The sequence below is a fragment of the Mytilus galloprovincialis genome, chromosome 9 (genome assembly GCF_965363235.1).
Source record: "Mytilus galloprovincialis chromosome 9, xbMytGall1.hap1.1, whole genome shotgun sequence".
NCBI classification, from domain to species: domain Eukaryota; kingdom Metazoa; phylum Mollusca; class Bivalvia; order Mytilida; family Mytilidae; genus Mytilus; species Mytilus galloprovincialis.
Window position 1 is genome coordinate 80,824,144 of NC_134846.1, and position 25,054 is coordinate 80,849,197.

Here is a 25,054-nt window from a genome sequence, read left to right on the forward strand (position 1 = left end):
CTCATCTAACAAACAACAAAATGAAACGTGTGTCAAATCATAAAGAGAGAGAACTAGAGATTTTGAATAATATAAATCAATATATGTGATGGAAAGAAAATATATTCTATACATCTTCATTCTCATTCTACTTACTGTGACTTGACTGGTAGTGTTATTTTCCACCATTTTGCAACTTATTCAAAATTCTGACCATATTGCAATTTTTTTATAAAACCAAACTGTTTATTTGGTCGGAAATTTTAACAAACTGCTCAGTCAAATTGTGAAAGTGCAAGGTGATGATATAAAGCATACTTACAATCCTACAAGACTTTAATTCCACTTTGAAGTTATAACGAAAAATCAGTCTTACAATTTGTATAGACATTCTTTTGTTATTGTCATGCTAAAGGTGGTCAATAATAATTTAGAATTGCTATGTAAATGTACAAACTAAGCTTTTATACAATAGTTCTCTGAAAAAAGTCTTCTATATGCATAAGTATCAAGACATCATTTGAATTGAATCATTTCATATTCAGTAACATATGTGTGAAATAACAATACGTTGTTAGGAAGTTTCCATTGGAGATAGTCAACTTCACTTTTAAAAAGAATAATGTTTTAGGTTATCTCCCATTGAAACCTATTACTGGAAACAACTTATTGTAATTTCACACATACTTACTGAATATAAGATGATTTAATTAAAATGATGTCTGATTCTTGTGAATATAGAAGACTTTTCGAAACAAAATTTGTGTAAAAGCTTAGTTTGGACATTTTTATAGCAATTCAGAATAACTACTTATTACCTTTGGCATGACAATAACAATAAAATGCCTACACAAACTGTTGGACTGATTTTTCATAGAAACATTGAAGTGAAATTAAAGTCTTATAGGATTGTAAGTATACTTTATTTTATTACCTTGCACTTTCACTACTTGACTGTGGTTTTCTGCAGCAGTTGGTTCAATATTTTGACCAGCTGACCATTTTGGTTTTAAAAAACAAATTACAATTTGGTCAGAATTTTGTTGCAATAGATGGAGAGCAACACTGAGAGTCAAGTCATAGTAACGGTAAATTGTATACATCGACTGTCGTCGGTGACATCTTTACATCCTTTTCTTCAGCTCTGCTTACCATTATATGTCTATTTGTGTGTTTCATCAAATGCATTTGTTTATTAGACATGAAATTATATGTATGTGTTACTATAACGGTGTTCGATATGTGCGCATTTGGTTTGGATGATATCTTTGTGTTATCTAAAGTTTCTAACGTGTTCTGTTCTATATGCTTTTTTTTCCAAATTAAGTTTGCGGTAGGCCGGTAAGACATGTTTTCAAAGCCACATCTAATGAATCAAATTCACGAATTGTATCATGTATTTACAATAACCTTCCACAATTTTGCGCTTTAAAAGCACCAACAAGTAAAATGTAAAGGTTTGTTACAAAACTATTTGTTTAAGAAAAAGTCAAAATTCTGTCATGAATAAAAAAAAGATGGTTTCAAAGTATGGTTGTACATGTAGAGACGTAATCATATTGGCTTTATCATTACAATTATTGGTTTTGCTTTTGCTAAATTAACAAATAACCATATGTGAATGACTTTCTTCAAAATATTAAAACCTTTGTTCTTACATCCCGTCGACATTTACATCTTTGAGTGGCCAAATTCAGTGTATTCTCAGGCTGATTTGACTTCTTTACATTACATTCCTTATTTTTGGAATGAGTTATATTTGAGTCCTGGGAAACATGATTATTAATAAATAACCTCATCATAGATACAGGATTCATTTTTTTTTACGCCAGTCGAGCGTCATTTCTAATAAGTTTGAATTGCCTTTGATTTAACTTGCAGTGAATGCCTTCACTTATTTTACCCCCGTGTATTTTGATTCTTAGGTTTGTTATGCTACATTTTTAATGCCCTGTGCATTTTGTGTTTGACTGCACCAGAACAGTAGCATGCATTTCAGTGGTTGTTATTGTCATACTATCGTCTATAATTTACTATAAATAGCATTAACTAAGTTTTGAACTTTGTTCTGAAATAATTTTTTATATCTTACAGCAAAATTTTAGTCATTGGTGAAGTGCCCTATAACTGTGTACATCCCGGAGCATCTGGGATCACCCCCAGTTTTTGGTGTGTTCGTGTTGCTTAGTCTATAGTTTTCTATGTTGTGTCTGGTGTACTATTATTTAGATATAAGAAGATGTGGTGTAAGTGCCAATGAGACAACTCTCCATCCAAGTCACAAGCATCACTGAAGAGATATGTATTGTCGAAATGCACATCTGGTTTCGAGAAAATTAGTACCGTTAATTTTATTACTACCACTGGGTCGATGCCTCCGCTGGTGGACTATAAGTCCCCGAGGGTATCACCCGCCCAGTATCCAGTACTTCGGTACTGGCATGAAAATACGGATTTTTTGTGTTATTAAAATTTGCTGTTACAAAATGATAAAAATTATTATAAATTAAGGAATGTATCTCCCTCATGCAAAGATCTGATTTCTTTCACGGATTCGGCTATATTTTTTTGACCTTTTGAATTATAGCTCTTCATCTTTTATATAAGCTTTGGATTTCAAATATTTTGGCCACGGGCATCACTGAAAAGACATGTATTGTCGAAATGCGCATCTGGTGCAAGAAAATTGGTACCTTTAATTTCATTATAAAAGTAAACCATTATAGGTCAAGGTACGGTCTTCAACACGGAGCTTAGGCTCACACCTAACAGCAAGCTATAAAGGGCCTCAAAATTGTTAGTGTAAAACCATTCAACCAGGAAAACCAACGATCTAATCTATATAAAAAACGAGAAACGAGAAACATTTATGAAACACATAAACAAACGACAACCATTGAACATCAGATTCCTGACTGAGGACAGGTGCAAACAATTGCAGCGGGATGAAACGTTTTAATGGTATCAAAATCTTCTCCCTTCTGAAACAGTAGTATAACATTACAACATAGAAAGACACTCTATGAAATATCAATTGTAATGACTTAACTCAATCAAAAAACGAAGTGACACCAAAAAATATTATTTGTCTGTTTGTATTTTTCTTTTTCAGCCATGGCACTGTCAGTTTATTATCAATTTATGAGTTTGACTGTCCATCTTGTATCTTTCGCCTCTCTTTAACATCATTTGCAATCATACTACATTTCTTAATGCTTTACTTTATTACCTTAAATTAGATTTGAATAGGAATATGTAATGTTATTATTGAATGAGTTATCTTTGAATATATTGTACCTATTATACAAAAAATCGAGTTGATTAACTATCACTATCACGGAGACTACATAGCAATGATAACAGGTTGAAAAAAATGTATGTACATGCTCTATATCTACAGCTCCAAAAGTTCCTCCTCGGGACTTATACGGAATGTACGTTAGTAAAAACCAATGGGATTTTGTAAACAGAGGAGCCAGGGCATGTTTCTTTGGTCTAACAGAGAACGAATTTCATTGTCGTCGTCTTATTACCGGACAGTTTGTGACACTTACACTAGAATATGAGCAAGATAATAAATTGTATGCTTTAACGGATTTAAAAGTCTTTGGGCGTCGTAAGTATTTAAACATTAAGCCGTTTAACAATTTTGATACTATCTAAGCATGTAATGGTATCATTATACAAATGCACTGTTCATATTTTCACTTAAACTCCATTTTTATGAATTGATAATGATGGAGTGAATTTGCATTTAGTCTAATCAAATGTTAGCGAAACCATTGAATACGACAGATTGCCCGTCATCATCCTTCATGTGATATCAATTCATATAAAAAAAAAAGAATGTCTGTGCCAGAAATACAAAAAAGAGTCAATAATGCGAAATTGACAGAAGTGGACATACACAAGATAAAAAACTAATTGTCAACGAATCAAGGATTGCGATTGTAACATTACCATTGTATTCATACTATTTGTTTGGTGAACGCTAACGAATAACTCTGATTCTACACGATGAATGATATTTAAAAAAAAAGTGTGTATTCAAAAAAGTAATAATTTTCCTGCCTCACTAACTGATTTATTTTTGTACTGATATAACTTTTCAAAGACACAAAGCTAAAACATCTAGCATGTATTTTCAGTTTTGATATACTGATTATGTCATGTGGCTCAATGAAGCACATCCTATGTCTTCTTGTATCACATAATTCCATCTGAGTTTATTGTGCTACTGAGATCTAAAGGTCTTCTTCATATCTTTTCATCAGTATTTACAATGATGGAAGAGTTCAAACTAGAATTTGTGACATACACACCATTCCAATTGTCAACTCCCATTTTAAGCAGTTACATATTCTCTATGTCACTGTATGAAATATATATCTCAAATAATACGTTACTAATAAAAAAAGAAGATATGTATGATTGAAAAATGGGACGACTCTCCAAAAGAGACCAAATGGTTTGACCGATGCTATTTGTCTTTTGTAACATCTCACTAGCGACATGTTTTCGCAGACGTAGATCTGTAGATACCAGGATAGTCGTTTGATCTGTATCGATTATGTCCCATTCCTGAGAGTTTAACTGATGGTAAATTAACATGACGGGTGATGCATACATCGCGGAAGACACTTACCTTGTCGACACATCTAATCGCACCTAATTAATGTTTGACTATTGGTAATCGCTCTACTTTTTTCCTGAATGTCATAGCAATACTAATTGTCAAATCTTTCATTTAATCTGACCTTAGATGGAACCCACACCTTCCATACTTGAGGTGAGCACGCTACTACGAAAATGCATCACTAATAAGGTTCGCCTCTTTTGGAATTCGTGTAATTCTCTCAGGTTCATAAACCTCAATTTGTATGTTTTCAATGGATTTACTAGATGTGAGCATCGGTCTAACACTGTTGTCTTTAATTTACTAATTCCTTTTATATTTGTTGTGTAAATCAAAACAAACACAAAATGAGAAATATCGGGTGATTATTTTCAAGGTTATACATTTCAAAGAGTGAGATTAACCCGATAAAACCAATTTTGATGACGATAAAACATACACAATTGTATAGTTAGAGAAACATGCCCACTTACACTTATGATTCTCAAACAATTGACTATTTTTGGTTACTTGATTTAAGAATCTAACCCCCCGACCTTAGGATGGATTGTTTCTTAAATGTTATACTTTACTATTTATATCATTTTTTCCTTGTTCATTACACAATATTTTTAGCGACAGGATGTGGGCGTAGTCTTGGGATGATATCGGGTGACATTAAAGATTACCAGATAGAAACTTCTTCGAACTATAAAGATATTCACCACAGTAGAGCAATGCAAGCAACTGAGGGCTGGTGTTCGTCACCCGAAGACATGGAAAGGTGGTTAATGGTAAGTTTACAATAAGTAATTACAGGGCTTCAATCTGATGACATTACAACCAAATATAAATGCATTTCGGCATTACAAGTTCATTAAATTTTGAATTATGTGGAGGATATAAACGAAATCACTTGAACTGATATTGAAACTGACTTCAAGTTTTAACATGCAGACTTTCATTACATAGTCTGTACACTAACATAACAACGACAACATATTAGAAAAGTAACAGGGTTTATGGGATTTCCACATGAAAATACAAATTACAAATAAGTAACGACAGGTTTCAAGTTATCTTTAAAATACTAGGTACTGATTATTTCCACTTTAAGGTTGATCTGATTGTACCTACAGAGGTTCAGGGAGTAATACTTCATGGGTGGTATCAGATGAAAAGGAGGTTTATTAATTCCTTTGTGGTAGAGTTTGGTCTTCAACAACATAATCTCAAACTGTATGTTGAAGATGGTCGTGATCCAAAGGTAATTTAGTTGAAACAAATTCATAAAAGGTATTTTTTTTAATGTTATGAATCTATTCTTGTCATTTTAGTCTTCATTCACAACGTATGATAACCTGTACTAACAGTAATCTCAGAATCTTCAACAACGCATATGAATTTGAAATTGTTTGATAAGTTGCATTACTTTCGTGTGATATTCTTATTGAAAACAATTTTGCTATAGATGTGAGCTCTGAAACGAGATGGTACTCCAAACCGTGAGGGTCACTCTGAGGTGCAATGGTCTGAGCACTAAGTGTGTGTTTTTCATCACGGTAAAATGCGATGGTGGCATTATGACATTATATTGTTGATAGCTTACCCGAAGTGTTATGGTGGTAACGCAGAAGTGCAATGGTCTACATTGTCATTTTTAATGTATGTAAGATCGTGGGGTTCGTGTTGCTAAGTCTCTAGTTTTCTATATTGTGTCTTTTTCTTTTTAGCCATGGTGTTTATGTTCAGTTTATATTCGATCTATGAGTTTGAATGTCCCTCTTGTTTCTCTCGTTCCTCTTTTAGAACTAGTTTCAAGGTCTTTAAATTGATAAAGGGTTTATTAACTTCAGATACTAAGAAAAGAGATGGAGGATTTTTAGATTTGGGAAAGTTATCTTTTTGAAGCGATTTTTTTTATCGAAATTTATAAAAGGTTTGTTTTTGTGTACGATGGAGCGTGACATAATCTAAATACTTACCAGTGTGCAGACAGACTCTCACTCTCCGTATTAAAATAGCACGCACGATAAACGAGAAACTCATAAAAGAGAAGATAAAATGTTAATGCAGAATTATATACACATGTAGAAAACCAAAGAGGACAATATATCATCCATTATTCTTCCTCTTTGATATAGTAGTTAAACTCAGTAATGAGTACTCAATACATTTAGTGCGCAACTGTGATTAAAGACAGACAAAAACAATAATGAGTTTACATCTAACTATTTTAAAAAAACAGACTTACTTCTCATAATAAATGCACATCTGTAGATTTTAAACTAGCTATCAGACGTCAAATAGACAATCGCACATCAGCAAATGGACCATCGAACATCTGCGTAGACCATTGCACTTCTGTGTGAACATTGCACTTCAGCGACTCAACGAGTCCGAGTCTTCCATAAATAAAAAATGATAAAACTGAACTATGTGTCTGTTATCAAATGGTGAAGAAAAAAGACCAACAAAAGTGACTTAGTTGGTTTAAAAGGATCTGCATGGTTGTTTATCTATTTATTTTCTTTCTAAATACATGTTTATGTTTGTATTTCTCTGTCCTGAATGTTCTTAATTTTATATGTACTATATTCCTATCATGTAATGATGTCATTTTAGTGTTATATTTAACATTGTCATAAAAGTGCGAGGCTAGGATTGCCACAAAACCAGGTTCAACCCACCATTGTATCTTAAAATGTCCTGTACAAAGTCAGGAAAATGACAGTGTTATAGAATGCAAAAAGAAGAGAGAAAGGTTAACGATTTTCTTTCAACGAGTATAAAATATCGTTTTCTGTCAAGTTAGATCTTTTGTAGGTTTTCACCATTGATACTATCCAAGACGTACACATTCTACAAAAGTTTATGTTTTTACATGATATACTGACAAGATACATAAAGATCAGAGTTATAGACCCAAGTAACGACATTGCTTGTTTTAAAGCAGAATTTATCGGATGTCAAGTATATGGTAATAACAGTTTCAAATGACTTAACAGTTTAGTTAAATGTAAATGTAATCAATAGTTTTAACATTAGAGGCAAAAGATCCCAAAGGGTCATTCAAACTCATAAGTCGAATTTAAACTGACAACGCAAAAACGAAAAACGACCTAAAACAGAAATAAAAGGATACAAAACACAGTGATAGTACTTTAATTTTACATTTAACGCTTAATTTGTACATTATATGATTATTGCATACTAAAGACATTTTGTAATACGTAAAAAATGTAATCTACGAAAATATGTTTCGGGGCTAACACAATCTTCTACGTTGTACGTCTTGTAACATTTTCAATTATTTCCAGAGCTTATGGTTCACCCCTTCTTTATATATACAAAAGTAATTCAACGAGACTTGTTCTTATATTGGAAGCAGATTAGTACGAGAATTACTATCAAATTTACTGTTAGTGCAGTCATTTTGGTATTAAAAAGACGTCTGTAATTGAAAGTTCTTTTGCAGTAATATTTACAGAATGAATGTCTGTTTAGTAGGAAGCGTATTTCTTTCCACGAAGCCTTTGTTGTATGCCGTCAATCGCATCACACAAAAAAAAAAAAAACAACCAACACATATCCAATAAATGCTGTTTGTTCGAATAGTTCTGTGCTTTAAAAGACTTAATAGCATTTCAGAAAATGAAAATGTATCGAAAGAAAGGGAGGGGCGCGGAAATACTAGACAAATAGGAGAAGAAAGTAAACACCAGAACAAACAATTGTCTAGAAAAGGAGTAGGTTCAGTAAGACCCCTTTTTGGCCCCGAAATATAGCAGTTTTACAAAAGTATGAAAATGTAATCTTTTAGCTATTTACTGGAAAGTCGAATGCTTCTGCTACATAAATAAGGGCTGTTTTTGACAAATCAATGCACATATATAGGGTACTAGCATCATAAAGTCATGCTAAATTACTGAAATGTTCACAATTTGAGCATTTTAGTTAAATTTTAAACGGTTTCCGTTTTAAATGAAAGTGGCCGCATTCGTATCCATTCATTATATTGAAATGTAAGTTGTATTTGATGATAATACATAACATATATAAAGGTTGAGGATGAACAGGGATGCGGCCACTTTCATTTTGACAAAAACCATCTGAAAAGTGACGTTTTTTGGCATATTTGATAGATTTTTCATACTTAAGCTTAAATCGGAACGTTTTTGATTACTAAATCAGTTAAAATTATTTACAGAAACTAATTGAAATAGACACTTTAGTGTTTAAAAAATGTCCAAAATCTTTCGTTCGATGAACGTGAAACTTAAGGCCAAAATCGGTTCTTCCCAGACCTACTCCTTTTATACAGAAAACATCGTTTACCTTGCATAATCACTTGCAAGAATAGGTGAACTATCGGAAGATGACAATTCTGATTATTTTCAATGGTCCAAGTTTTCAGAAGTTTTATAAGGTTTTAACTCCATAGACATAGTTGACCTCAAATTAAATTAAATATTACTTCTAAATTCCTTTTGATCATTAAGATCATTATGTTTCTTAGTATATATACATTCCTGTCTTTCAAATGTTTAGAGTTTCCAGTGAAGTACTTTGGACTCGAGAAATATACATAAGTTAATATAATCATTTAAGTCTTATCATTAATTATTTTTTTTTGCTGTGTAGTCTATATTTAGGTTACTATAAACAATCAGACCTGTTATCTCATATTAATGTCTTTCAGTTTCTATTCTAGAATCGAACTTCTTAGCTTAGCTTGTCTAAATAATAGTGTACATAATAATTTATCTGTTGTTTCGTTTTCTTTTACGAAAGCTTCCCGCAATATATTGTGCAAAGAATCGAGTGGTAGCATCCTCGGTAGTCCTAAGAAAAGCATTGACATGGGTTTTGCGTCTGTTCGATACATAGAAACAAAAGGTTTTTGTGATAATGATTCAAGTATCACCTTGAATGATTGCCAGCAGCGGACTATAGATAAAGGATACATTGGAAACATTTATCAGGGAACAAATGTTCCACACTGCTGTTATTACAATACAAGTAGCACCAATAGACATTACACACATCTGTGGAAAAGAGAAGACAACAAAGATGTACTTTCATCCGAAAGACTATGTTTCTCAGGTAATAAGATAATATTAAATTTCCTTATTTTCAATGATGAAATATATCCATCACATGTATATTGAATACTGTACCACAGTATAAAGCTGTGACTATAGAAAATGTTTTCGTATTGAATTATAACCCTGGTACCTTTGGCAACTATTATCGCCTAATGAAGACTCGTATTCTGTATATTTAAACGACAAATGAAAATACATCCTGCAAACCAGCAAATACACGAAATCAAAATCTATATCTATATATATAGATACAATAAAAGTGAAATCTAAAGTGAGATTCATTCAGGTATGTCATGTGACAGTTGTAATCTTATAGTTCGTTTCTGTGTGTGTTGTATTGTCGTTTGTTTTTTGTTGACCTTTTAGTGTTTCTATTGTTTCGTTGCTTTCCTCTTGATGCGTTTCCTAGGTTTTAGTTGGTAACCCGGATTTGTTTTCTCTCAATCGATGTATGACTTCCAAAAAGCGGTATACTACTGTTGCTTTTATTAAATGTCATATAATACTATATCGAGGTTGCTCGAAATGTGCTGAAATTGAATAATTTAAATTCCATATCTTATTACAGACGGGTTTTCCGTATTAAGGGACCATAACCATAACACCCTTTGTTTAAACTTCGACAATCCTTTATTGCAAGTGCAACAAAATACCATGATGAAAGGAAAAGTAATCAAACGTGGAAAGGAGATATAAACAGATTCTGGAATATAAAAAAAAGTAATACACCAAAACTTTTTTTAACTGTTATTACAATTTTGAGTAAACCAATGAATAGGTTAAATTTTCTTGATGCTTTGAGAAGATTTCAAAGATATTTCAAAATGATTTTGTTATATTATATTGCCAGATACTAATAAATAAAGCCGTCATTGGCTTTCCGAAAATGTAAAAGCATAGCTTGCTTTCATCTGGATATGAAAGCGAGTTTTGGATATTTGATTAAACACTTAAATAAAATCAACAGTAGTATACCGCTGTTCGAAATTCATAAAACGATTGAGAAAGAAACAAACGCGGGTTACAGACGAAAACTGAGGGAAACCCATAAAATATAAGAAGAGAACTACGACACAACAGAAACACAACACTAAAATGTAACACACACAGAAACGAACTATAACAATGACCAATTTCCTGACTTGGTACAGAACATTTTAAGAAACAAATTGTGGTTGAACCTGGTTTGTTGGCTAGCAGACCTTCCGCTTTTGTGGCAATGTTAAATTTAACATTAAAATGACAAAATTACATGACAGGACTACAATACAAATAAATGGGAGGACAGAGAATCACACAAATAATAGCAATCAAAACGTACCAGGTTTATAATTTAATACGCCAGACGCGCGTTTCGTCCACACAAGACTAATCAGTGACGCTCAGATAAAAAAGTTCAAAAGCCAAAACAAGTACAAAGTTGAAGAGCATCGAGGGCCAAAAGTTATAAAAAGATGTGCCTAATACGGATTAGGTTTCCTACGTGGCCCAAGAACATCCTTTGTATTTACAATAATTCATAATTTTGCAAACAGTTAATTTATAAAAATGCCAATATAATAGATATAAGTGGTGAAAGAATAACTACAGAATAAAAACGAATACATAAAACAACCTCAACCAGCACATAAAAAGTCACAGCCGAGTTAGCCGAAGAGATCTAAAAGGAAATCAATCTAAAAGGAAATTGTGTAAAATGAAGACAATTAACAGCAGTTATCTCTTATCCCACCTTTATTTTCGTTTAGATTCTTAGACAAAAAGTCAAGATTTAATGCAAAACTTCATCCTTATAAAAAGAGAGTATCAGTTATGTTCAACTTCGTTCTTTTCCAAACAAATAATATGCCTACAGAAGTACCTCTCCACCATTAGTTTAATACTATTGCTAACAATTTTACTCTTTCCAAAAGACTTTTATAGACCATCGTTTAACGATGCTGGGGGAATGATGTTTCCTCCTCTACACGGATATACTGATTATATAGACTCTCCAATGTTTCCATCGAATTATCCAAAGGGAATAACTGAACATTTAACCATATGGAGCTTTCCAGGAAAGTACTTAAAACTGACCATTCTCTATGCGTCATTTGCCCAGACTGCAACTGAAGCGCAGCTTAGTGAAGTAAGTTGACTCTTGAAAACAAAGAAAGTGAACGTTTATAAATGTAATTTTCACATTGTATTTCCTAGAATGATTTATTACGCATGACAATAATCTCCTCTGTTATTACACATGACAATAATCTTCTCTGTTATTTCGCATGACCATAATCTTCTCTATGATTACGCATGACATTAATCGTCTCTGTTCATATGCATGGCAATAATCTTATCTGTTATTACGCATGACAATAATCTTCTCTGTTATTACGCATGACAATAATCTTCTCTGTTATTACACATGACAATAATCTTCTCTGTTATCTATAATTGTTTGATGTCATTACTATAATAAGAAAGTCTTGAGATTTATTTCAACTTCAATAAAATTTTCATTACTTTAAACTTTAAATATATAAATTGCAGCACCATGCTAGTTTTATAAAGAACCTTAACTTTTGTCAACTACTATGGCAAATGTAGTAACGAATGGATAAAAGTTCTAACTAAACAAGTTCAATTATCTGACTTATATATCTCCATCACGGTAATTATTGATTAAAAGTTTGCTTCTTTTCTGTAGAGTGGTCATTCGTATATAAATCCAAGTTCATGTAAGGACACATTATCAATAGATATGGGAACAGGAAAGAAGATAAAAATATCAAATGACAACCAAAACAGATACAGATATGCGTCTTTCATGGCAACTGGAGATAATGTCAACATATATTTCACATCGTGTTTTCAGTATCTAATGGCAGATAACTTAATGTATCAATTAAAGATTGAAAATATAGGTAACAGTTTGTTCTACAACTTCTTACCTCATTTAGCTTTTCAATATTTTTGCTTCGAGCGTCTATGGTGAGTAGTTTGTAGACACACTGGAGTATAACATTATAAGCCTAGTATCTGTGATATCTGTTTTTTATGATAATGCCTTTAATACTTTGTAACACAAAAATGTCTACCGTATCAAGATATATAGGTAAAAGAGAGCATATGCAGAAATTTTGCGCCTGTATGAGAAAGACTTTCAAGTCTTTATTTAATCACATTGACGGGTTGTTGTCTTATTGAAGAATATTTCAAGTTCAGTTCCAGTGAAAAGCAACACTCTGGTCACTCGAGTAAACAAAATACACATTATAATAAATATTTCAGCAAAAGAAATCAATCAGAGGTCGTTAATCTGTCACATATCTTAAATCAAATATTTATGTCTTCTCACATTTATATTTTAATTTGAACTATTTTGCAAATTATTGTATTTTTTATATCTGTATTTGTTGACTTTTTTATCTTTGCTTGAGGCGTAGAATTGTCTCGTTTTCGAGGTCCGTTAGATATTGTTTTGATTAATTGATGTTTTCCTTCTTCTGTCATTTATGTTTATGCTCTGACAAAAACTCAACAAAACAATGACGTTAATATCAAACTTTATCAATTAATCTAAACAACCAAACACTTATGACGTCGTTGTCACATAACAAATGACATTGTGCCTGATATTCATATGATGAAGACATAATCTTTCAATCAGTTTAATTGAGGTCTGGAGCTGGCAAGTCAGTTAACTGCTAGTAGTCTGTTGTTATTTATGTATTATTGTCATTAGGTATTTCCGCTTTTCCGTGGAAAGACCTATTGGTTTTCTTCTGATTATTATTTTTTTTTTACTTCGGCCTAATTTTCTTTCCTTCGCTGTTTTTTTTTTTGTTTCACAAGATGTCGCTTAGATATATTGTATATGATATCGAAGAGTTAATACGCTTTTGAAACTGAAACCGCGTAACAGAAATCTTTTCCGAACATTGTTTTTCTTGTTATCACTTATATGTCGCAACCGTATAAGAAACCGACAAATCTATTTTACCAAATTGCTCGTTATATCCTCAGGATGAATTGAATAATTTTAATCGAAGCTATCCGGAGACTCCATATGAGAGTTATCCCCCCTTTTGTATATGATATAAGTGATATGCATTTCTAACTGGTAAACCATAAGTGATAGAGGCCTAGGGTCTTTTGATTTAAGATCCTTGGTTAAAAAAATGAAAACTAGGTCAAGGTCAAAGGTCAAGGTCATATTCTAAATTTTGATGTTTTAAATTTTTTACTCAGATTCATTAACATTATAAGATATTGACAAATCATTTTGACTTAATTATTAGTTGCGACATGTCATAACTTGATAATTTTAGTTTAAAGGGTGGGTAGACAATAAATGTGAGTTTTCGCCCCATATCATATCTAAAATTATGCGTAAGGTGATATAACTTATTAACCTTACATAGTGAGAGACCTAAAGGTCTTTTGATTTGAGATCCTCAGTTTGTGACCTTGACATTGAGGTCAAGGTCATAGGTTAATTTGATGTTCTAGATTTTGACCTTTGCTTTAAATTCATATCTATACATCATAAAGCCATAGGAACTGACATTTTAGACTGATTTTTAATATTTTAATATGAAAATAGAAATTAACTGGTGGAAAGACCTTCAACTGTTCTCTGAACAATTGGTTTTTAATTATTAGGTCTGTCCACTTTTCGTGGAAAGACCTTTTGTTTTTCTTCTCATTATTTGTTTTTTTTTCTTTTTTGTTTTTGACCTTTTGTTTTTCTTCTGATTATTTGTTTTTCTTCTGCCGTCTGAGATGCTTTTTTGTCTTTCAACATATCGAATAGATTTTTTTATCAATGATGTTGTACAGTAATGGGGGTTTCAAAACTCACCCTGTGTGACCAAACACTTATTCTTATAGGAGTTATTTCCCTGCGTCCCCTTTTTCTTGTTATCACTATATCTCTAAAACCGTAATTGATTTTAGCAAACTGTTTTCACCAAATTGTTCGTCTACTCTTGCGAATGATTTGGTTTATTTTGACTTGAGTGATCGGAAGACATCTTATGGGAGTTATTTCCCTTTGAAAATGTAAGATAGGCGATTTGTTGGATAAATTCATACGTTATAGAGGCCTACAGTATTTTGATATGAAGTCCTTGGTCCATTTGAAGGAAATTGAGGTCAAGGTCAAAGGTCAAGGTCATGTTATAAATTTTGAATTTTGCTTGTTATCGTTATTCCAAAGAAACTGTTACAGTTAATGATATGATGTGTTGCCAAATTACTGTTTACAATAAGGCGCAACTTTAACCTATTTCAGTCGAAGTGTTTGGTTAACCCTTATAGGAGTTTTCTCCCTTTTAGTATTTGAAATTAGTATTTCTCCACAACTATACAAGTGATTGACCTGGGGTCGTTTGATTTGAGATCACTGACCTATGAACTCAAAATTGAGGTCAAGGTCAAAGGTCAATTTGACGTTCTAGATTTTGACCTTTGCTAAAAATTCTTTCATTATAAAACAATTAAGTCTTCTACATAATCCTATTAATCTTATTTTTTTTATCAGTTTGATTTACCACATTACATCAACACGGAGTCACATTTTCTCACATCGTTTTTTAAAATTTCATTCTCATTATCGAGGTGGAAAGACCTTCAATTGTTCTCTGAAGAATTGTTTTTTTATTTTATTTGTTTTTTTTTGTTATATCTTCTGACATCGGACTCGGACTTCTCTTGAACTGAATTTTAATGTGCGTATTGTAATGCTTTTACATTTCTACATTAGCTAGAGGTATAGGGGGAGGGTTGAGATCTCATAAACATGTTTAACCCCACCGGAATTTTGCACCTGTTTAAAGTCAGGAGCCTCTGGCCTTGGTTAGTCTTGTATGATTTTTAATTTTGATTTCTTGTGTACAATTCGGAGTTTAGTATGACGTCCATTATCACTGTACTAGTATACATATTTTTAAGGGGCCAACTGAAGGACGTCTACGGTTGCGGGAGTTTCACACTACACTGAAGACCAATTGGTGGCCTTCGGCTGTTGTCTGCTCGATAGTCGGGTTGTTGTCGCTTTGCCACATTCCCCATTTCCTTTTTCAATTTTATTTTTATTATAGATAATAATTCAATCAATTTGAATATATTGAAAAAAAAATATTTTTGAGTTTTTGTAACGTACATGTTTTTCAACAATAACACTACATTAAGGTAGTATACGACAATTTGGCAATCTGACAAACAAATGTGTATCATCTACGAGGCAAATGATAAAAAAACAAATATCTTTTTTTTACATTTCTTTAATTATATATTTTTACAGATTATCCAGGCTGTGGAGTAAATGCTTCAAGATTTGCAACGTGCACTGAGAAAACTGCATATATAGCATCTCATTTATATCCCTCCTTATATACAGCGTCTGACACAAATATGTGGAAAATCAGAGGACGATATGAACAATATATTGAACTTCAATTCATAGAACTAGATGTGAACATTTTTAAACTGGTTGATGCGTTTGTTGAAGTATTTGACTTTGATATCGTGGGCGAAAGATCTGAATCTCTTGGTCGATTCACTAAGGCTACTAAGCCACATTTTAGATTAGTATCAAGTTGGCATATGATGGATGTAGAGTTCCGTGTCGGTAATGACTTGACTGGTAGAGGTTTTCTGGGTTTATATACGATAAAAGATAATGTTATTGATACCATTTCAAATGACTCAAGTAAGTTTTGTGAAAGTATCTTTTAATTATGTTTGGTAGCATCTTTAAAGGCCCATCAGTCTATTTCCTTAACATTTCTATTTTCGCCATAATTTGCAGTTAGTTACATACATAAGAATGATCTGCAACAAACACTAAAACTTATAATTAAAAAGACTAGATTCAACTTAAAAGTGTTTTGATTAAAAAAAGGTAAAGTTCTAAATAGATGGACTAGCGAAAGACTACGTAACAAGTTATAAGTCATCTCTAAAGTCGTTGAGAAAATCAACAGAAATAACTTAAACGTGATGTAAAACCCAACTTTTCATTGCATCTTAATCGTAGATCTTACATTCTTGCTTACAAAGTAAATAAGTAACCCTATTAAAAAAAATTTTTCAACATTCAAAACTTATGAATTTGTATATGGGCATTGTATGAGATAAAAAAAGCATTAGTTTATATCACCAACAGCTTTTCAAATCTTTAATACGGCAAACGTAGTGATATCTTAAAATTCTTCGGAAATTTACAACGTATGTAATGAAAGTAAATAATAAACGTTGTTAGGAAAACAGCTATGTGGTACGATGTTAAAAATGACTTGTATTTAAGTCTGCAATACAAAAAAGTATAATGAGGACCAGTATATCTTAACGCAAGACGAACACGAAAACTACTTTGTACTAGACCAGCACGCATAATACTGCTAAATGCTACGACTTGCCATCCTACTAAGACTTCTTATTCTAGCTCTGAGCCGACCTCTGCTTTCATATTTATGCACATACACAAAACAAAGTGTTGGCTGCTGTACCATTACTTTTTTATATTTCTACCTATTATGTCTGTTTGTTTTGTTCACAAATTATCAAAATAATGGATTTGTATGCAGCTGTCATAGAAGGGAGAGGTTTGACTACCTCTAAAACCAGGTTTAATTCAAAATTTTCGACACAAGAAACCAAATCCAGAATATGACAGTTGTTTTCCGTTCGTTTGATGTGGTTGAGCATTTAATTTGCCATTTGATAAGGGACATTCTGATTTATGCTTTGCTTGGAGTTCAATATTTTTGTTATTTTACTTTTTATTGAAGAAAATCCAGAATCAACTTAAAAGTTTTCGGCTTGATCTTGTCGAAGAACTCTCACACTAGAGACAAACACTCCTCATCACGAAATTGTGATCTTTTTCGTAAAATAGTCGGTATGATATTTTAAGTTTGTTCTTTAGTTATTTAGCAAAGTGATAACATCATTACATCATAAGTTATAACGTGTGGTACACTTTTACAATTAACACTATATAAATAAAGTATAGATATCTATTTATAAACAACCGTTTTTTTTAGACTGTGCTTACAAATGGTCTCACTTGAAAACAAGTTGTTATAAGCTATTTCACAACAACAATACAAATCAGCAAAAGGCTGAAACTGCATGTGTGAGAGAAGGGGGTCACCTTGTCAGTATCAACTCTGATGAAGAAATGACATTTGTCAATCAACTGTTGTTTACTATGGCTGGAACGACAACTGCTGACAAAGTATACATAGGCAAGTTAATTATTTTCGAACTTTAACATTCATTTGAAATAGCAGCCTGAGAAAAATTGGACACGTTAGTGAATGTCAAATGAACAACCTGAGAAAATTTTGATGAAAAGCATAGTTCCATAAAGTCTAATTTATCATGAATCAAACCATTAAAATGTACTATCCTTATAACCAAAAACCTTTATCAATCATAATAGCTAGCCTTATATGTAAAATCTTCTCACCATCAATATCATCGAACAGACACTGTATAATATGATCGGTACAATTATGTTTCCCCGCCGCTGTCCGAAGTCAGGAGCATCTGGCCTTTGTTTGAACTTATTCATATCTTTCGGAGTTTAATATGACGTCTAGAATTTTCCTTAGGGGCCTGTTGAAGCACCACTGCGGTGTGGGATATTATCGCTGTGTCGAGGACCAATTGGTGGTCTTTCACTGTTTTCGTCTCTTTACTGTTTTTTTTTTTGTTTTGTCTCTTTGACGCATTCTCCATTCTCCATTTCAATTCTCAATGTTATTTCTTTGAAGTACATTTCTCAGGTTTGGTCAAAAGGAATAAAGGTTACAAGTTAACAGATTTCCAGTGGTTGAGTGGTGAACCATTAACGTACACAGCCTGGTAATATACTTATTTTATTTTCTAATCAAAGACAACCACATTTAAAAAAAAAACAGTAGAATTAAACAGGTAATTACTAAAATATATGTAATTTTCAATTTAAAAAAAAATTAGTTTAGAATTTTAAACTCCTCATTTCAGTTATCTATTTTAAAGAAGGAATATCCTCATGTGATTAACTTTTGCCAATGTAACTTAGATCAAGTTATACTCGTATCTGTCAATCAATTCCAACCATAACGTAAATATGATCAATAAGACTTTAAATTGTGTGAAAGAAGGAACGAACTTTTCGAAAATTAAGTGAATACATGCACGACAACCGCTTCAGCATAAATATCATTTACATATGTGATTATAATTTTATTTAAATCAGAAGAAAATTTTTACAGAGCCTCAGTAGCTTATGATCATTTGTCGATGGAATAAATTATTGAAATAAATAATCAGCGTTATTAAGATATATTAAACTGTGAGGATAAGGCGTTAAGGTAGTGTGTTTAGTTACAGACATTGTTAACATTGTATTGGTCAACTATTTGATGGAAGTAAGCGTAAATTTGCAACACATTGATATCGGCCTCAATTGATAAATTCGTAGATTAATAGTGCTCATATGTTAGCTAAATATCTATGTGGATATATAAGATAAATATCTCATTATAATCATAAGACATAAAGTGTACTTACTAAACTATATTTGTTTCATATACATGTCCAACTACTGTTTTATTTGTTTGAAGGTATAAGAAATTGTCAACGAGTATCTCTCAACCAGATGGGTTCGACGACGAACAGTGTACGGCAATTATACTTGACAGTATTCATAATAAACAGAACTGGCATGATGTTCCTTGTGCTTATGACAAAATACATTATTTCATGTGTGAGACACAACTGGATCCCATTCAGAATCAAGGTATTTCACAATATCCTGCAAAATGAAACGACAGATAATATGAAAATTAAGTACAAAATAAACATCTTTGTACAAACAAATATTATAGATTGTATACTAAATATGATGGACAACTATATATTCCTCTAATTTGAATGTGTACACTATAACATAATTACCCTGTTATGCTCTTCTTTCATAATTTGAATACCTTTTATCTACTTCTTAACATATTTTAAAAAAACATATTTTGATGAAAATCAATTACGTCTGATCATCTGATTATCGATCACTAGTGACTAACATGCTGATTTAAAATTTCCTTAAGGTAGATCACAAGTATATATTTTTTGAGACAAAATGTTTTTTATAATTTGCCAAAATGAAGGTTTTACTATGCTCTTTTCAAAAATTTAATAAAAAATATGGGTCACCGTGCTATTTTTCAAGCTATGAGTCGTTGAAAATTGCCAAAAAATTGGTTAGTTTGTTCATGAAAAAACACATTAGTGTACATGAACAAAATCTATAAGATAGAATTTTAAAATAAATTATGAGAAGAAAAGTTTCATAATAAGTTTTAAGATAAATAAAAAGAAAACATGGTGTCACCGAACTTGTTTTCTTGCTAGAAGTAAAAATAAAAAAAAAAATCGCTATTAGACCAGTATAAATTTTGTCCTTAAAGAGTTATCTCCCCTTAAATGGCTCATTTGAAAAAAATGATTTTAAAACCAAAAAAAAAAAAAATATTTGTTAAAATATTTTGTATAATACGATTAATTAAGTTATCTTCTTTATATAGAAAAAAAAAACAGTCTAACCATTGAATTGCAAATATGTCTCCAAATTTGCAGATTTAGGCACATAACTAGACCAATTTTGTACTGTGATTGTACAATCCAAGATGGCGGTACACCATGAATCTACCTTAAATTCACACTATACGCAACATATTGTGTTGTTAAAATAACAATTTTGTGATGTATGGATTATTCAAATAAACATATTCTTAGACGAGATTTGCCTCAATACAATTAAATCTAGTTTAACTCTTGTTGTTACTTTTCAACTCTATATCTCTATAAACGTCATCTTTGTTTTTGACTTATTTTCATGTGCATATATAATCATATAATAATTAGCTTTTTATTACAACCTCATTCTGGAATATGTGTAGATGTACATTCTTCATTTAACTTTGTATACCAACGTTTCAAATACCAGTTTTATTGCGATTATCGGCTATTATACTGGCATATAGCTGATAGGAATAAACGAATGCAGATATTTTTTTCAATACAAAATGTAATTTAAGCTGGTTTGTAAATGTTGAGATAATTTTTATGTCGATACTAATCATAGTGAACAGATGAGAACCATTCCTGAGGTTGCAGTTGACATGAAGAACACCCCTGACACCGACTCTTATTTCAATTGCTATACTTAGATAAACTTATAAATATACTTGTATCATCAATAGAACAGATAATTTATTGTGTTTTTTTATGTTGTTGTATTCTAGGTTGAGTAGGATTTTTACTTTTTTTATATTATATCTACATTGGTTTTTGATCAACGTTTTACTGTATAATCTGTCGCACCTTTTTAATGAATATTGACAATTTTTTTCAGAGAACGATGACGGAATAAGAGCAATAAGCAGTACTGGATCATCATTTTCTAATCGTTCTATGTTTACATGTGAAAATGGAGAAGTTATATCACAGTTTGCAGTTTGTGATTCATATCATGATTGTTTTGACATTTCTGATGAAAAATATTGCGGTGAGTTTTTTTTCTGATTCAAATTAAATATCAAATCTAGTCTTTTGCCTTGATATTTTCTGTTTACAAATCGTCGTGTGAATCTTTTAGTGTTGTGAGTCAATTTTTGATAAAAATTGAGATAGCTTAATATTTGAGATCCAAATGTAGTGGTCTATCTTCCTATACAGCTATCATACAAGATTTCTACTCTCTAAGAACTACACTGTCCTATCTTCACACTGTATTCGGGATATCAGTTTATTCATCTAGTAAGTACAGGGACAAACATTCTTATAGTGTTGTTCCTTCATTAAAAAGCACGAATATTCATTTGATATTAGGCACTACGCATTCAAAATAGACAAAACAAAATAGCATAAATAACGTTTTATTTTTGACATCCTCAAGCGGTAAAAATTAGGTTTTTGTCTTCCGATTTAATACATAAGAACATTCCAGCTCTTAATGTGAAGTTATTACATGCAGTACAAGATGTAAATCAGAGAAAGACCCCCATTAACGTACTTTGATATATAATTTTTATTTCTAAATGTGTGTAAAAAATTAAGCGTGGTAAAGTGAACAAAAGAAAGTTTATTGAAACTCATCAACGTCGGACCGATGTTGATTCTTATAACATTGTTCTATTTTATCAGGTGCTTTAATTTCTATATTAATCAACTTAATTTCAATAACTAGAGAAGCCATGGCGGAGAATTTTCTAAGTATTTCACCTACTTCATCACTTGCCTATCAACACAGAGGTTATGAGTTTGAACCTTACACGCGCGGATGTAATCAAAATGGACAAGAGTAATCAGTTTTCCTGCCGAAAGTTTGTGGTTCTCTCTGCGCACATCGGCTTCCTCTCTAAATAAAAATAATTGCCACGATATAGCAATAAGTTCTAAAAGTGGCGTTAAACAACAAAAATAAAGATTTCAATCAATTAACCAATCAATGATATTTATTATAGACGCAGAGCTTAGGTTTGCTTTACGTTTACAGGATCAGATTGTTTAAATTCCCAGTTCCAATGTGCAGATGGGTCGTGTATACATTTAACTTTCTACTGTGACCACACTAAACACTGCAAAGATGGATCAGACGAACATCACTGTCGTAAGTTCAGTTATAAATTTCAATATAATAATGGAAGGATTATTTAACAGGTATATTATATAGGATTGCATCTCTAAACAAAAATAAAATCCAGAGCTTTATTTCATTTTTCAAAATGTATATGAAGCTTTTTTTAGATTCTTTTTTTGTCAATCGGTCCCTTGAGTATTGTATGTATTTATGTAAATATCCTTGGCTTTGAAATATTATGTTGAAGCATACCAGGTTAAGATAAATCTAGGAGAACTCCGGATGCACGAAATTAATTTCCTGTTATTATAAATTTCTAACACTGCGTTCATACCAGTATTAATGATCTTCTAGTCACAGATGGTATCATCTTCTAGGTCTACAGTGTTTCGGCACTGACATGAATTATAACATACTTTTCGTATCTTTTCCGTCGATATCTAAAGGAGTTATTTGAAATCGAAGGTGCTAATCCCATTACTTGAATGTTTGGATTTGTGCGGTTCTGATCAATCAAGATATATCGGGGAAAGCGCGTCAGACAAATGAAATTTATACTTTCACTCACTAACATTTGACTCTACTGAAAAAAAAAATTAGACATATGTAAATAAAATATAATTTCGGTTTATGCACGTATTTCTGTTTAAGTTCAGAATTTTATGCTCATTACAAATAGTAATCTGCATCTTTTATGAGTTAGGGTTTCAATCTATCTTGTCAAAGATTACTATTTCCTACTAACAATAACGAAAATGTGTTCAAACGAATATTTTCTTAATAATGTTTCTGGTAAATGCTTATCATAAATATCTTCATCCCAGAAATATATGGTTGGCTCTATATCAAAATCCTGTCTTTTTATTTTATTTAGAATGGAAAAGTTGTGGAGACGGAGAATGGCAGTGTGACAACAAATAGTGCATTCCTTTAGAAGAACGCTGTGACGTCACAATCGATTGCCTGGATGGATCAGATGAGAACAATTGTGGTATGTTAAAGATAATCTAAGTTTTATGTCTATTCATTCACTAGTATCATTAAAGTTGTAGCCTGCCAGGACATAATACTTTCTCTGCTTTCAAAGTTATTCATAAGCAAAATGACCAGTCAGTGCTTTTGTTTGAATCTTTTTATGCATAAAAGATAAATACTATTTGTAGAATATACAACATACAATTTATGAGAAAATCGTTTTGTTCCAATAATTTTGCAGCCGATTGTAAAGCCATCACAAAAAAAAAACCAAACCCTAAAACATAAAATCACTACAAAACAGTTACCAACACCAAACACTGTTTCATCTAATATACAAATCATTAGGCTTGATAATCATTCTGATGCATCTTTAATTTTTCTTTTAATTTTTCTTGAAAGCAATCAATATGGAGTATATTGGTGGGACACATTGGATTGAGCTATCGGACACAATGCTAAAATAAAGTTCCCCACAGTTTGACTTCTTGACTGCTTACGTATTAACTAATATGTCTTTGTTTCTGTAACTACAATCCTGTCCCCTTTTCCCGAATATATCCTTACGAATAAGACTTATTACTTCTACTGTACTTATATGAGCAAAACGGCGAATGTCACATGTGGAGCAGTTTTTGCCTACCTTGCCGGAGCATCAGAGAACACCTCTTGTGAATTGTTGTTTTTAAGTTGACTCATTTCTTTAGCAGTGACGTTGTCAAATTATTTTGATTAATTAGTGTTAAAATCCCTGTGGTACCTTTCGCTTCTCTTTAACATCATATGTTCGAATGAGTTAAGATCAGAAGAAAAACAAATTATGAAAATATTCCGCTTCCCTTTGAAATAGGGATTGAGAGCTGAAATATACGGATTATAAATTTAAATTCAAAACTATCGGAAATTTTCAATTAATGAAACACTGGTTTAAAGAATACTTCGAAAGCCATTCCAATTAACGACAAAAACTGTTAAAGCCTGTACTTTTTTTTCTATTTTAAAGACCTTAAGACCTTCGGTGTTTTTAGCTTTTTAAATTGATATACCTTTAAAAAGGTAGATTAATCAGATGACATGAAACTTACTAGAACAGACAGTACATCAGAATGTATTAAGACGATTATAAGGGACGCAGAATCTGTATTGGGATAAAAAAAAATCACAGGTTTTACATTTTACTCCCCACCAGTCATAAAAGAGGGACGAAATATACCAGAGGGACAGTCAAACTCATAAATCGAAAATAAACTGACAACGCCATGACTAGAAATGAAAAGGACAAACAGACAAACAATAGTACACATGACACAACATAGAAAACTAAAGAATAAACAACACGAACCCCACCAAAAACTAGGGGTGATCTCAGGTGCTCCGGAAGAGTGAGCAGATCCTGCTCCTTTATGTGGCACCTGTCGTGTTGTTTATGAGATAACAAATCCGGTAAATAGTCTAATTCGGTAGGTCACATTCATGAAAGGAAAGGGGATTGTAGTTACGACGTCAGGAACATATCCAATATCATTTGGGAAACGGTTATTCCATAACGGTCAACCAACTCATGATGGCGTCCGTAAAATTTACGAAGAGATGATTTTAACTTCAGCATTTGGAACTCTTGATTTAATAGCTTCCTTGTGAACAAAAACCCTCCATCAAGAAAATCATGATAGGAAATGCAAGCACGGGAATATCGTATCAATTGGGAGATATATACACCGTATGCTGCTGCTGAGATGTTACTACTTAGAAATGGAA

At 32.0% G+C, this 25,054-nt stretch overlaps 2 protein-coding genes across 2 annotated transcripts in view; both read left to right on the forward strand.

Annotated features, from left to right (window-relative positions):
- LOC143046842 (uncharacterized) overlaps positions 1-20,993 on the forward strand; it is a 44,057-nt gene extending 23,064 nt beyond the window's left edge. Inside the window, exons 8-17 of the mRNA XM_076219905.1 lie at positions 3,380-3,595; positions 5,231-5,388; positions 5,712-5,861; positions 7,421-7,574; positions 9,389-9,700; positions 11,616-11,830; positions 12,392-12,608; positions 15,992-16,399; positions 17,736-17,929; positions 20,985-20,993. Coding sequence (XP_076076020.1) covers positions 3,380-3,595; positions 5,231-5,388; positions 5,712-5,861; positions 7,421-7,574; positions 9,389-9,700; positions 11,616-11,830; positions 12,392-12,608; positions 15,992-16,399; positions 17,736-17,929; positions 20,985-20,993 — 2,033 coding nt within the window. The remainder of the gene's footprint in view (positions 1-3,379; positions 3,596-5,230; positions 5,389-5,711; positions 5,862-7,420; positions 7,575-9,388; positions 9,701-11,615; positions 11,831-12,391; positions 12,609-15,991; positions 16,400-17,735; positions 17,930-20,984) is intronic.
- The window catches only part of LOC143046111 (uncharacterized), a 29,704-nt gene continuing 23,093 nt past the window's right edge, over positions 18,444-25,054 (forward strand). Inside the window, exons 1-5 of the mRNA XM_076219111.1 lie at positions 18,444-18,561; positions 19,305-19,480; positions 21,095-21,247; positions 22,238-22,351; positions 23,196-23,312. The gene's annotated coding sequence lies outside the window, so the exon portion shown is untranslated. The remainder of the gene's footprint in view (positions 18,562-19,304; positions 19,481-21,094; positions 21,248-22,237; positions 22,352-23,195; positions 23,313-25,054) is intronic.